Below are 15,655 nucleotides of genomic sequence, written 5' to 3'. Positions count from 1 at the left end.
ATATTTTGAGTTAACTGCTCTCATTTCATTTGATAAAATTGACTGTTTTGTTTTGTACAGCGTATTGTTACACAGTGTAGTGGCACTGTAGTTTAATTTCTTTTATAAAATGTTCACAATTTGGCTTAGCTTTAGCCCATTTATTTACATAAATGTGATATTTTCAAAGCCATGCTATTAGCTGCATTAAAAATAAGTCGCTTATTGGTTAAATCCGCCCCTTAATCAAAGTGTAGAATGATGAACTTTGGCTGGTGCTCTATGGAGGATTGAGTGTTTTGGGCCACCGCGCGCTCCCTGCTGGAGGAATTGATTAATCCTAGCTAGAATCAACACTGAGCGACATCTGAGGCGCTGAACACAGTTGGGCGTGAGTTAGCCGTTAGCATTTACTAGCAATTATTGAATAGCAATTTTTATGATCAGTTTTAGTGAATATTGAACGTATTTGCTGTCTGGTGCCCGCTTTATAACGTTCGTTTTTCACTTTCATGTGCAGTTCAAAGAGGAACAACAGGCTAGGATACTTAAAAAGGGCAGAAAGCTTGAGACTCAAATGACTGGAATATTGTTGTTTTTTCATAAAATCTGAATTTCACGGTGTACTTAAAAAAAAAATATATATATATATCTGACTACAGATCTTTCTTATCCTCTCATTTACGTCGTATAATTTTGAAAACAGTAAGTAAAACCTGTTATTTACACTCTTGTGACATCTGTCACTTTTTAACATTAATTTTCTGATCAACATACAATCCTCCATTTTGATATTTCATTACATTTGCAGATGATATGGTCTAAATATTTGATTTGTGGAAAAGGAAGATTTGTATTTTTTAAAATCATTTTAATGTATTTATTAGTAATAATTGTATTTTATTATTATTATTATTTATTATTATTATTATAAGTGTTTCATAAAACAGACACAACATTTATGCATCTGGCAAACAAATTTATCCAAAGTGGTTTGGATTTACACTAAATTTACACTTTTATTTCTTCTTTTTGTAAGTGACTTGTTTTGCTTTGTTTTTTTGTTTTTTTTCTGGGATTTGTTTCCAAGACCTTTGTGATGCTAGCCCAAATACTCTGCTATTTGAGTCTAAACTTTATCCAAATTTTATGTCACAAATATAAAATTTTTCTGTCAATTCAATAATCAGGGTGTCCGTGAGGTCCTAAAATGTCCTAAATTTCAAAAACTAAATTCTTGGCCTTAAAAAAAGTCTTAAATTCATTGTAATGTTGTGATGTAGTTCTTTAATCATTTTAAACAGGTTTTAATTTCATGTAAAGCTACCCAATCGGGCTAACACCCATCCAATCATTAACAATTTAGTTCAATAAAAGTTTTAAGAAACATTTCTTTATGAACTCTATTTACTTATTAATATAGTTTAAATGTCTTCCTTACAATAATATTTAGTTTTTGACTTGGCCATTACTAAAATCTTAATGTTTAGGCTTATGTTTGTCTAAAATTTCTTTCATAATGGTCTTTAAAAGGTCTTAAATGTCTGAAATTTGACTTGATGAAACCCGTAGAAACCTTTTTAGGCCAACATACACTGTAAAAATTTCAGGGTTTCGCACAATTCCTTCATGTTACCCTAACACAAATCAGTTTGGTTAACTTAATCTTTTAGAATTTTAATAAAAATCAATAATCTTTCAATATCATTTTTAAAACTATTATTAAACTATTAACTGTTCCATGTAACCAATCACCTAATTGAGACTTTTATTTATTTATTTATTTGTTTGTTTGTTTATTTTGTTTATTTATTATTTTTCTGTCTACCTGTTTCTAGTATTTTTATGTAGCTAATCACAGAACAAAAAACTGTTTCATAAAAAAGACACAACATTTATGCATCTGGAAAACACTTTTATCTAAAGTAATTCGGATTTACACTAAATTTACACTTTTCGTTTCTTCTTTTTGTTAGAGACTGTTGTTTTGCTTTGTTTTTCCCTGGGATTTGAACCCAAAACCTTTGCGATGCTAACCCAAATGCACTACTATTTGAGCTGCATGAGGAATAAACTTTATGGATAAAATTTATGTGACAAATATTTAATTTTTCTGTCAATTCAATAGTCATGCTGTCCGCGAGGTCCTAAAATGTCCTAAATTTCAGAAACCAAATTTTAGGTCTTAAAAAGTCTTAAATATACTGAATTATTGTGTTGTAGGTCTTGAATAATTTTAAACAGGTCCTATTTTTCCTATGTCTGTAGGAACATCCATCCAATCACTAACAATACATTTCAATAAAGGTTTATTTTTTACCTCTATTTACATTTTTAGATGGTTTAATCATCTTCCTTAAATTAACATTGGTTTTTAATGTTTTTTTAAGGTTTTAAAAAAATATTTATCCATGTTTAAGTCTAAAATTCCTTTAATAATGGTCTTAAAATGGTCTTAAAAAGTCAAAACTAAGCAGATCATCTTTGAGAGCCCAACATGCACTGATGTTGAGTTCCACACAATTCCTTGATGTTATCCCAACACAAATTGGTTTAGTCATTGTAATTGTTTTTTCTTATTTAAGTGGATTGAGCATAAAACAATTAAGTTATCCCTAAAAAAACGTAAGAATTATGTTGGTTCAACTCGTATTAAATAAGTACTTTGAACAAGCATTCATTAATTTTCCTTTGGCTTATTCCCTTTATTCATCAGGGGTAACCGCAACGCAATGAACCGCCAACTTATACATTGTATATTTTACACAGCGGATGCCCTTCCAGTTGCAACCCAGTACTGGGAAACACTCATACACACACATATACATCAGCCAATTTATTTTATCCAATTCACCTATACCGCATGTCTTTGGACTGTGGGGAAAACCGAGCACCTGGAGGAAACCCACGCCAACACAAGGAGAACATGCAAACTCCACACAGAAATTCCAACTGACATAGTCAGGACTCGAATCAGCGACCTTCTTGCTGTGAGTCGACAGTGCTAACCACTGAGCCACTGTGTCGCCATATTGAACAAGCAGCAAAAATATGTTTTGAGTGTATGTAAATAAAAGAGCAGTTATTAAACAGATGGATACTTATTCAAAAATGTTTTTATTATTATTATTATTTAGTTTTGTTTCGATTTTTTGTGCATTCATTTTAGAATCAAACAAAAATGAAATCCCTTAAAATGCATGTGTCATTAACAGAAACATTCATAGACGAGTTATTAGTATTTTTATATTATTTTGCATACAAAATTATAATTAATTGCATCTGTGAACATTTCAATAATTATAATTTGAATAAAAATCAATTATCTTTTAAAATGATTTTAAAACTATTTATAAAGTATTAACCGTTCCATGTAATCTTTCACCTAATTTTTTATTTGTTAGTTAGTTTATTTATTCTTTTTTTCTGAGAACCTATTTCTAGAGGTTTTATGTAGCTAATCATAGAACAAAAAGTGTTTCATAAAAAAGACACAACATTTATGCATCTGGCAAACACTTTTATTCATTGTGACTTAGCTTTACACTGAATTTACATAAAAAAACCCCCAAAAACAATTATATAAGTAACCCACAACCTTTGCGATGTTAATGCCAAAGCTCAAATATTTGAGCTCCAGGAGGAATAAACTTTACACAGAAAATTTATGTCATAAATATAATTTATTTTTCTTTCTATTCAATAAAACTTAGCGGATCATCTGTGATAACCTAACCTATGTAGATAGAAGAGCAAATATTGAACAGATGGATACTTTTGAAAATGTTTTTACAATTTTACATTATTATTATTTATGTTTTTATTTAAATTATATGTAAATTAATTTTAGGATAAAACAAAAAGGAAATTCCTTAATATACATGTATGATTAACAGAAACTAACATAGGTAATTTAGTTGTTTTTATTTGTAATTTTGCTTACAAATTAAAATTACTAACATCTCTGATCATTTTAATAATTAGAATTTTCATAATCAATAATTTTCTAATTTACTTTTTAAATAAACTATTTATCATTCTGTATAACCTTTCCCTTACTGTGACTTTTGATTGGTTATTTTTTTTTTTCATGACACGATGGCTCACGGCAAGAAGTTTGCTGGTTCATGCCCCATGTTGGCATGGGTTTCCTCTGGGTGCTTCGATTTCCCTCACATTTCAAAGATATGCGCTATAGGTGAATTTAATAAACTAAATTGGCCGTAGTGTATGTGTCTGAATGTGAGAGTGTATGGATGTTTCCCTGTACTGGGTTGCAGCTAAAAGGGCATCCGCTGCATAAAACATATTATGGAATAGTTGGCGGTTTATTCCGCTTTGGCGGCCCCTGATGAATAAAGGGACTAAAGAATGAATGAAGTTTTTTTCTGAGTACGTGTTTCTAACATCCTCTCTTTTTCAAGCTCTCTGTTGTGTATCTGTAAAATCTTCCCCTGATGGATGCGGTTCCAGATACCAAAGGTTCTTCAGGACCTCCGAGAGGAACGCCAGAAACAAAAGTGAGGGAATGTTTACAATCCAGCACCCTAAAAAATTCTATTATTAACCATTTCATCATGACATGTTTCTGATTTGCTGTTTTTATCGGTGTCTAGTTAATAATCCACAGGTTTTCTCGAAGTTTGCCCACTTGATCTCTGCAGCGTCTCAGCTTGTTGTGCAGACTTTTAAATGTCAGGTGTGGGAGCTAGTGCTTTCTATTTTGAGCTAGATTTTCGTTTTAATAGTGAGTAATCTTTAAAACAGAACAATAAGAAGAATCTACAAGAGGCCAGGAGAAAAGGCAGAATGGATCGGAGCAAAGCTGAAGAGGAGATGAGCAATGAACTGCAAAATCTGGTAAACACTTCATCACACACTTCATTAAAATCTGGTAAACACTTCATCATAGTTACTAGTTTCTAATGAAATCTGTCTGAAATATCAAAGTTGGAGTCATAATTATTAGCCCTTCTGAATTATTAGCCCCCTGTAGAGTTTTTTTCTCCTATCAGGGCTCAACAATAAGGACTGCCTGGTGGCCCGGGGCCAGCGTGCGAGGCGCTCTGGACAGTAGACAGAATAGTTACTGGCCCGATTCGTAGTGCCTTGTCACAAAAGTTCTGCAACTATTTGTCATTTGCATTTGAATACAGTCTTAGAATCGAGAAACAGTTTGTGCTTTTAAGCCTTTAAATGCTGCCTTCTCAGTGATGTTGTAAACACCATGTTGCTTTTTGGTTCCTTCTATCTGATTGGATGTTGTGAGCTTGTTGTTTTTTTGTAACCTGGTAAAAACCAGTACAGCGAAATGAATTTATGAGGCTAAAAGAATGTCTTGTTAGCAAACATTTACGTGGGTACAATGCGAAGATATGCTCATTATACATGTTTTAACAGTTTAAAAATATAAAAATTCTAGATTCAAACACATTTTTGACACAATATTAAAACATGTGGCTAAGAAATAGCTATTAACTTAACTTTTTTTTTGGTGGGGCCAGTGAAAATATTGGCAGGGCAAGTAAAAATCTGTACCGCTGGCCCAATCGGGCCAGTAAAAAAAATCCTTAGCGTTGAACCCTGCCTATTTCTGTTTAACAGAAAGAAGTTTTTCTCAACACTTTCCTGAACATAATAGTTTTAATAACTCATTTCTAATAGCTGATTTCTTTTGGGCGAAACAGTGGCGTAGTAGGTAGTGCTGTCGTCTCACAGCAAGAAGGTCGCTGGTTCGAGCCTCGGATCAGTTGGCGTTTCTGTGTGGAGTTTGCATGTTCTCCCTGCGTTCCCGTGGGTTTCCACCGGGTGCTCCGGTTTCCCCCACAGTCCAAAGACATGCGGTACAGGTGAATTGGGTAGGCTAAATTGTCCGTAGTGTATGAGTGTGTGTGTGAATGTGTGTGTGGATGTTTTCCAGAGATGGGTTGTGGCTGGAAGGGCATCTGCGTAAAAACTTGCTGGATAAATTGGCGGTTCATTCTGCTGTGGCGACCCCGGATTAATAAAGGGACTAAGCCGACAAGAAAATGAATGAATGAATGATTTCTTTTGTCTTTGCCATGATGACAGTACATAACATCTCCTCATGGAATCCATAGTAGCCATTACACTTTCTCCCTCCAATAGCAAATAATACACATATTTCCATCTTCATATGGTTATGAAAATCTCTTGACAACACTATGGGGATTTCCTAGGTTTCTTCTTTGTGTGTGCTTGGCATTTCCATGTGAGAGCCCCCTCTGGCCGTTGGATGAGATTTATACTGATCACACAACCATATTTCATTAACAAGATGTGCATGACAATCGCAGCTTTGCTCAGTTGTGTTTGCAATTTCATTTTGATTATTCAATCAGATCTACACAAAATCACAAATAGCTTGTAGAATAGCAAGAACATTTGGATTTTCCCAACAATGCCAATCTGCTTGCTAAGTCCTACACAACTTCTGGGTCCAAGCGCTCTATCAAACTTTATATACACTCACCGGCCACATTATTAGGTACACTTTACTAGTACCAAGTTGGACCCCGTTTTGTCTTCAGAACTGCCTTAATCCTTCATGACATAGATTCAACAATGTACTGGAAATATTCTTCGGACATTTTTTTTCATATTGACTTGATAGCATCACGCAGTTGCTGCGGATTTTGTCGGCTGCACATCTATAATGCGAAACTCCCGTTCCACCACATTGAAAAGGTGCTCTATTGGATTGAGATCTGGTGACTGTGGAGGCCATTTGAGTACAGTGAACTCATTGTCATGTTCAAAAAACCAGCCTGAGATGATTCACACTTTATGACATGGCGCATTATCCTTCTGGAAGTAGCAATCAGAAGATGGGTACGTTGTGGTCATAAAGGGATGGACATGGTCAGCAACAATACTCAGGTTGGCTGTGGTGTTGACACCATGCTCAGTTGGTACTAATGAGCCCAAAATGTGCAAAGAAAATATTCCCACACCATTACACCACCACCACCAGCCTGAATCGTTGATACAAGGCAGGATGGATCCATGCTTTCATGTTATTGAAGCCAAATTCTGACCCTACCATCTGAATGTCACAGCAGAAATCGAGACTCATCAAACCAGGCAACATTTTTACAATCTTCGATTGTTTAATTTGTGAACCTGTGCAAATTGTAGCCTCAGTATTCTGTTCTTAGCTGACAGGAGTGGCACCGGGTGTGGTCTTTTGCTGCTTTAGCCCATCCGCCTCAAGGTGTTCAGAGATGCTCTTCTGCATTCTTTAGTTGTAACGAGTGCTTATTTGAGTTACAGTTGCCTTTAATAATAATAATAATAATTAATAATTCCTTACATTTCTATAGCGCTTCTCTGGGCACTCAAAGCGCTTTACACAGTGGGGGGAATCCACCACCAGTCTAATCTACCACCAGTGTGCAGCATCCACCTGGATGACGCGACGGCAGCCATTTTGCACCAGACCGCACACCACACACCAGCTGATTGGTGGAGAGAAGACAGTGATGCAGCCAATTGAATATGGGGAGGGTTAGGAGGCCATGATGGACAAAGGCCAGTGGGCAGATTTGGCCAGGATGCCGGGGTAAACCCCTACTCTTTTCGAAGGACATCCTGGGATTTTTAACGACCACAGAGAGTCGGGACCTTGGTTTAACGTCTCATCCGAAAGACAGCGCTCACTGAGCAGTATAGCATCCCCGTCACTATACTGGGGCATTAGGACCCACACAGACCGCAGGTTGGGCACCCCCTGCTGGCCTCACTAACACCACTTCCGGCAGCAACCTAGTTTTCCCATGTGGTCTCCCATCCAGGTGCAGACCGGGCGCAGCCCTGCTTAGCTTCAGTGGGCGACCATGTGAGAGTTGCAGAGAGCTAGCTGCCTTTCTATCAGCTTGAACCAGTCTGGCCATTCTCCTCTGGCATTAACAAGGCATTTGCACCCACAGAATTGCCGCTCACTGGATATTTCCTCTTTTTCGGACCATTCTCTGTAAACCCTAGAGATGGTTGTGCGTGAAAATCCCAGTAGATCAGCAGTTTCTGAAATCAGACATGCTCGTCTGGCACCAACAACCATGCCACAGTCAAAGTAACTTCACCATTCTGATGCTCGGTTTGAACTGCAGCAAATCATCCTGACCATGTCTACATGCCTAAATGCATTGAGTTGCTGCCATGTGATTGGCTGATTAGAAAATTGCTTTAACAAGCAGTTGGACAGGTGTACCTAACATAGTGGCCGGTGAGTGTATGTGTACAGTATATATCTATCTCCAAGACTTTAAAAATGAATATTTAACTGAAGTAAAAAAAAAAATTATTTCATGAACTAATATATATATAAAATTATTTGTTTACTTCAGTTATGAGCATGCAGTATATATATTTTTTATCTGCGTGTAATCACATGCTCAGAGGTAGAGTTCTTTCAGAATGGTTGATAAATATTTTGGGATTGTTTTTCTAGGATGTTCAAGGAAAGAGCAAAGCGACAGGAACAGGTCTTGTATATGTAGACGCCTTCACTCGCTTTCACTGCCTCTGGGATGCCAGGTAAGGCCTTAGGATAATTATACCCATGACAATAATGTGCATAAAACTGAAAAACCTCTTGATAAAATGAACACATCTTATCTTATAAGATGCATTCAGAAATGTCCTTTGGTCCTATGCACTAATGCTGTATTTACCTTAAATGAGCATAAGTTTTAAGAACAATAACTATTTTTGTGATTGCATCAATGAAAGCTGCCTACATTCATAGAAGTTCTCTTAGTTATGGTTTATAGAAGTTATTATAATGGCTGATTTTGTCGTTTTGTTTTAACAGTCATCCAGAGTGTCCAGCGAGAGTGAGCACGGTAATGGAGATGCTGGAGACTGAGGGTCTGCTGGGACGCTGTGTACAAGTGGAGGTAGAAATACACATCTATTGATGTTATTTTGAACGTATATTACCTGTATTCCTCTTGCATTGAATAGTTTGTTAATGCATTTTAGGCTAGAGCTGTGACAGAAGATGAGCTGCTACTCGTGCACACGTAAGTTTGTGTCATGGTTTAAGATTATAAGACTGACACTGATTATTGTGTAGGAATTGTTTTAGGATTATCTCATGTCGCATGGGTGTGTATGTGTGCGTGTGCGTGTGTGTGTGTGTTTGGTATGACAGGAAAGAGTATGTAGAACTGATGAAATCCACACAGAACATGACAGAGGAAGAACTGAAGACTCTTGCTGAGAAATATGACTCGGTTTACCTGCATCCTGTAAGTCCTCTTCAGTCTTCAATTTTAGTTGAAGTCAGAATTATTAGCCCTCCTGTTGAATTTGAATTCTTTCTAAACATAATAGTTTTAATAACTCATTTCTAATAACTGATTTCATTTGTCTTTGTCATGATGACAGCGCATAAAATTTGACTAGATATTTTTCAAGATACTAGTATTCAGCTTAAAGTGACATTTGAAGGCTTAACTAAGTTAATTACGCAAGTTAGGGTAATCACGCAAATCATTGTATAACGATGGTTTGTTTTGTAGACAATCAAAAAAATATATAGCTTAAAGGGGCTATTAATATTGACCTTAAAATGGCTTTAAAGATTTTTTAAAACTGCTTTAATTCAAGCCGAAATAAAACCAATAAGACTTTCTGCCGGAAGAAAAAAAATGATCGGAAATACTGCGATAAATTCCCTGCTCTGTTAAACATCATTTGGGAAATGTTTAAAAAAAGAAATTCACAGGAGCTCTGATAATTTTGACTTGAACATATAGTCAGTAACTCTGTTCTAAATCAGAACCAGACATTCCTAGTTAAGTCACCATAAAGTTAATATAGAGCTTGAGAAATGCTCCTAAACATGAATCAGTAACTGCTATATTGGCCCCTTGTTTTGACAACAGTGACATTTTAACATGTTTACATAATAGGATAAAAATAATCCATCCTGCCAAAGGGTAGTACATATATGGTTTCAAGCAAAGTGCAAATTACAGGGGGGTTTGGGTGGTGGGGGGGGGCTGACCCCCGTAATTAACTCCCAAAGGACATCAGCTCTTTAATAGTGAGAAATAGTTTTCTCTGATTTATATCTTAAATAATAATGTAAATAATATAAATAATATATTTAAATATACATTTTACCACCCCTATAACGGTTCATACCATTGTGAATGCATAATCAGTCTATGCGAGAAATCCATCTGTGCGAGAAAAATATTAATTTGATGGCCTGAAACTGGCATGTACACCACAGATGGACATTGTAAGTGTTAAAAAGACATTTTTTCTAGTAAAATAGCTGTTTTGTATAGATTTAGCTTAAAAGTAAAGTCAAATTAGACACATAGGGCTCTATTTTGATGATCCAGGCGCAAAGTCGAAAGCGCAGGGCGCAAAAGCATTAAGGGCGTGTCTGAATCCACTTTTACTATTTTAAAAATCTGCTCTGTGCCGTGGCGCATGGTCTAACAGGGTTGAGCTTATTCTCTTAATGAGTTATAGGTGTGTTTTGAGAATAAACCAATCAGAGTCTTATCTCCCAGTCCTTTTAAGAGTCAGTTGCGTCGCGCCATAATCGCATATGCTATTTACATGTTGAACTTAGTAAGTGGAATAACTGAACGCTTTACTAAAGAGAAAACAGTTAAACAGAGCATCTGCAGCAAGAGAATGAGAGATGAGCCTACTCATTGTTTACTTTCACTTTCACTCTCTTTTGTGGATAAGGAAACGTGTTGTGTGCACAGACATCCATTAGCCTACATAATTAATTTTGTTTTTTAAGTGCAAAGATTTGTTTCAAAACTATTTCTAAATTCAGTTCTCATTTCCAGCAAACGAATAAATGAACAATAATAACGAAGTGTGGTCAAACAACTGAGTTATGTCCAAACACACATGCTGTGCCCCATATAGTCTAAAACCTGACAGGTTTATCTAAGCTTGTTTTTAATAGAGCAAAATAAATATGCAGATAATAAATAATACTGCTAATAATGATAACATTATTCAGAAGCAAACAGTCATGAGTAAACTGAAAAAGCCTCCTGAGATGAAGAAGGCATGAAGGAGTGGATTTTATATTTATGTAGGCTAGAAAATACTAATTTTTGTAATATTTTATTCCTGTAATTATTTTTCATTTGTAAAGACATTTGTGAATTGCTGTACATCCTGTGTGTATAAAGAAATGTTTAAGCGAGGCGTTCAGCTGACAACAATAGCCTTGCGCTGCATTGCGCCGTGTGTATGATAGGGCTCATAGTTTTCATAGTTTAACCCAAAGTAACCTGTGAAATAGCTAATCAGACATTACTGTAAATCAGAATGCACTAAATATCCCTTAAAACACTTAAAAAATGAAAGATGTTTTATTAATAATTTAGATGTAATTTAAACAAATACAATAATTTAATTAATTAAGCATGTGTTACGCAAATGAACATTAGCAAATATGTTGACACCCCCCCATTCGTCAAGGTGTAATTTGCATCCTGCTTTTAAGTAACATGATGACCATTTTAAATGAAACAAATTCAATTCCACACCAGGGGTTTTTCAGCTCCGCCTGTCTGTCAGTGGGATCAGTTCTCCAGCTGGTGGATAAGGTGATGACATCACAGCTGCGTAATGGCTTCTCCATCAACAGGTGTCACTGCATCTCTTCTTCTCAACAAATCAGATATATCTTTTTTATTATTATTTTTTTATTTTTATTTTTATTTACATGGAGTTGATATTGTCTTTTGTAAACACACAGGCCTCCAGGTCACCATGCTCAGGCAGATAAGATGAACGGCTTCTGTATGTTTAATAATCTGGCCATAGCAGCACGATATGCTCAGAAACGACACAGGGTTCAACGGTGAGTCTGCTTTCTTTCTTTACCATGATATGCTTAGATACACATGAAAGATATTATGAATAGCTACATTTTGCTGGTCTTACTGTGAGCGAGCATATAATATATCTTTGTCGATAGTAAGAGTCAAAATCGTTTTTCATATGTAGTGACTTGTAAAGTGATTTTTTATTTCATTAATATTTATTTAGCAGAGGGGTTCTAAACCTTTTTCACTGCAAGGCCCACCTTTTTCTCCAAATAATATAGAGAAAATACTTATTTTAAAGCATTAGCAAAACATTTATTTTGCCTTCTATTATTCTCTTATTTTTCTACATCATTAAAAAAAATGAAACATTGTGCATGTGTGTGTGTGTATATATATATATATATATATATATATATATATATATATATATGTATATTTATATATATATATATATATATATATATATATATATATATATATATATATATATATATATATATATATATGTATGTATGTATGTATGTATGTGTATATATATATATATATATATATATATATGTATATATATATATATGTGTGTATATATATATATATATATATATATATATATATATATATATATATATATATATATATATATATATATATATATATATATATATGATATTTGTTTTGTCTATCAAATTTTTCAGTTTGAGTAAAAAAAGTAATTTAGTTTTTGGTAATTTAGTATTTTTATTTAGTTTTGTTGTTGTTATTATGTAGGAAAGTGTCTGGCGCATATAGAGAGGAATATCATAATACTTTGATATGCATAATACCTTGATATAAGGTTGCATAGCTGGTGGAAAATATTAGGCAACCCAGAGGAAACAAATGAACCAAATTCCAGTTTAGGTTTAACAATAATTCAATCAAATATTCTGCAAATACGTAACAATACTCAAACCGAATGGGTTGCAAATACATCAGTGTTGGGGAAAGTGACTTTTGAAAGTAATGTAATACAATATTAGGTTTCTCCCCCAAAAAAGTACTCACTTTTTATTGTAAGTTATGCTTTACATTACTTTTAAATTACTTTTGCGTTGCTTTTCTTTATCTTTGCTTAGGCTTGATCTCTTTCAGAACTTGCAGGTTTTTTTCTTCTATTTTAATATAGAGGAGCTCTGCAAATAAGGACGCACCTTTAAAAATAAGCATAAAAATAATGAAGTAAAATGTTATCTTCTTAGAACTTTTTGACCACAGAGCTCCACATGTCATATCTACAGATTAATGAAAGTTTAAAGCTATGTGTCTGCTACTTTTGTACTTTTTTTCTTATGAGTGAAATCACTGTCCATTAAGACAATCAATCCCCTTTTCCTTTTTTTTCCCGTCAGTTCAATGTAATGAATGCATTCTCTCTGCGTGATTCAATGTGACTGTTAACTTTAATTTTGCAATTAATTTTTAAAGAGTTGATTAATTAAAGTAAAAAATAACTCGCATTACTTTAAAAAAAAAAAAGTAACAAATATCGTTACACAATTTGTTACAAAAAGTGGTGGCATGGTGGCTCAGTGGTTAGCACGGTGGGTTAACAGCAAAAGTTTGCTGGTTTAAGTCCCGGATGGGCCAGTTGCCATTTCTGTGTGGAGTTTGCATGCTAGTTATCAGTTAATGCTCCAGTTTCCCCCACAGTCCAAACACATGTGCTATAATTGAATTGGGTAAACAAAATTGGCCGTAGTGTATGAGTGTGTGTGTGTGTGTGTGTGTGTGTGTGTGTGTGTGTGAGAGAGTGTGTGTGTGAGAGAGAGTGTATGGGTGTTTCCCAGTACTGCGTTGCGCCTAAAAGGGCATCCGCTGTGTAAAACATATGCTGGAATAGTTGGTGGTTCATTTCGCTGTGGTGACCCCTGATAAATAAGAGACTAAGCCGAAGGAAAATTAACGAATAAATGAATGTTTTTTTTTTTTACTTTACTCGTTATCTAGAAAAGTAATATAATGTAACTCGCTTTACTTGTAATGCCTTACCCCCAACACTGGTCTTAAATACAGTTTGTGGTTTGAGAATTTGTTGTTTCCCACTGCAGAGTTTTAATTGTGGACTGGGATGTGCATCACGGACAGGGAATCCAGTATATTTTTGAAGAGGATCCCAGGTATATTTATCAGTCACCAACATTTAAGATTACAAATATTCTGTATTAATATTTGGTATTTTAAAATGGTCTCATCTGCCGTGTTCTTGTTTTGGCAGTGTGCTGTATTTCTCAGTGCACAGATATGAAGACGGCTCATTCTGGCCCCATCTAAAGGAGTCTGACAGCAGTTCGGTTGGCTCAGGAGCAGGACAAGGCTATAATATCAACCTGCCCTGGAACAAGGTATGCTCAGCAGGGGATGAATTTTAGGAATTTAAAAGGTCTATTGCAGGCACTGAAAGTCAGGGTGGGGGCCTGGGGGTTTGTTCAATGTAGGACTGCAAAATATATCGTTTCAGCATTGATATTGCAATGTCCACATCCGCAATAGTCACATCGCATGATATGCAGTGCTGAGTTATGAATATAGTTGACCAGGAGAAACCGCTCAGAACACATGAGTTTTATTTTTATTTATTTATTTATTAATTAATTAATTTATTTAACAGGGACAATGCACAAAGATTACATTAACCTCAAAGAGGAAAGATGCGTTGTGCCAGGTTGTAGCAGGATTGCTAATTTCCACCTGCAGTCCCTGGACAGGTTAAAATTAAAACAATAAAATCCAATTAATTAAAAAGTTAGTTTAAAAAATTAAAGCATAATCGCATATAAACTAAAACACTGACAACTCAAAAGCATCTCACTCAGTGTGTACAAATTTGATTTGACAAAAACCACCTCCTAGTCAGGCGTGAAAACATCTTATAACTTGTACATGTGATTATTTCTGTTGGGAGGGAAGTCCATAGATTTGAATATTTATAAATAAAGAAGGATTGACCAAAAGAGGTCTTTCGTTTAGGGACAAAACATTCCCCTCTTACCATAGAACGTGTCACTCGTGATGTTTTCTCTGATTTGGAATTTACAAATTTTTTAACGATGGAGCAGAAAAATTTTAAATAATTTTAAAAACAAAACAAGTATTGGTATATTTAATAATATTATCAAAACTTAAGAGACTATGTTTTTTTAAGATATTGCAGTGATGGTACAACCGAGACTTTTTATCATGAATTTTAAGTCCTCTTAACCATAATGGAGTGAAGGTTTATCAATTGCACATGTTTTTGAGGCTTGTCAGAGTTCAAAAAATTCAGGCACAAGAGATGCTACCATTTGTAACTTTGATAAAGAATAATTTTATTGAATTAATTATATTTTGTAATGCTATTTTACATTTGAATATTCATATCCTGTACTTAAACACTATTTGACTGGCCGGAAAACCATAAAACACTGTTTATTACACTTTGCTCTATTGTATTGTATTGTACATCTTTGCTCTATTGTATTTATCTATGCTTGTAGTTTGTGTATTACATTTTGTGCAAACCTGCCTTCAGATATATGCCAGTCAATCTAATAAACAAAATTCTTTCCAAATAGCAGTTTTTAAGTCATGTAGTGAAATTCTGTAAATATATCAGAATGTTTATTGCAGAAAAATGAAATTTCACAATGTCAGATTTTTCCAATATCATGCAGTCCTAGTTCAAAGCATGAAATATTAGTGGATTTTGTTAGTCAAAAAATGTTCGATACCATATTTAGGCATGGACCGTAGTTCGGAGCGAAATATTTCTGCCACGATCCCAGCGTAGTGATGAAATTATTTTAGTTTTAAGAGTC

General features: G+C 34.8%; 1 protein-coding gene across 2 annotated transcripts in view; it reads left to right on the top strand.

Moving 5' to 3' along the window:
* Window positions 1–334: 334 nt before the first annotated feature.
* hdac6 (histone deacetylase 6) overlaps window positions 335–15,655 on the top strand; it is a 51,345-nt gene continuing 36,024 nt past the window's right edge. The window contains exons 1-11 of one of the 2 annotated variants that reach the window (XM_009303752.3): window positions 335–370; window positions 4,404–4,499; window positions 4,747–4,839; window positions 8,450–8,535; window positions 8,813–8,897; window positions 8,983–9,023; window positions 9,155–9,251; window positions 11,541–11,638; window positions 11,750–11,854; window positions 13,907–13,975; window positions 14,074–14,200. In XM_009303752.3, coding sequence (XP_009302027.1) covers window positions 4,437–4,499; window positions 4,747–4,839; window positions 8,450–8,535; window positions 8,813–8,897; window positions 8,983–9,023; window positions 9,155–9,251; window positions 11,541–11,638; window positions 11,750–11,854; window positions 13,907–13,975; window positions 14,074–14,200 — 864 coding nt within the window. In that variant the 5' untranslated portion in view covers window positions 335–370; window positions 4,404–4,436. Of the gene's footprint in view, window positions 685–4,403; window positions 4,500–4,746; window positions 4,840–8,449; window positions 8,536–8,812; window positions 8,898–8,982; window positions 9,024–9,154; window positions 9,252–11,540; window positions 11,639–11,749; window positions 11,855–13,906; window positions 13,976–14,073; window positions 14,201–15,655 lie in introns of both variants that reach the window. The other variant, XM_009303751.4, reaches the window with a different exon arrangement.

Source organism: Danio rerio, chromosome 8 (assembly GCF_049306965.1).
Source record: "Danio rerio strain Tuebingen ecotype United States chromosome 8, GRCz12tu, whole genome shotgun sequence".
NCBI classification, from domain to species: Eukaryota; Metazoa; Chordata; class Actinopteri; order Cypriniformes; family Danionidae; genus Danio; species Danio rerio.
This window is presented reverse-complemented; position numbering and strand designations above follow the sequence as displayed.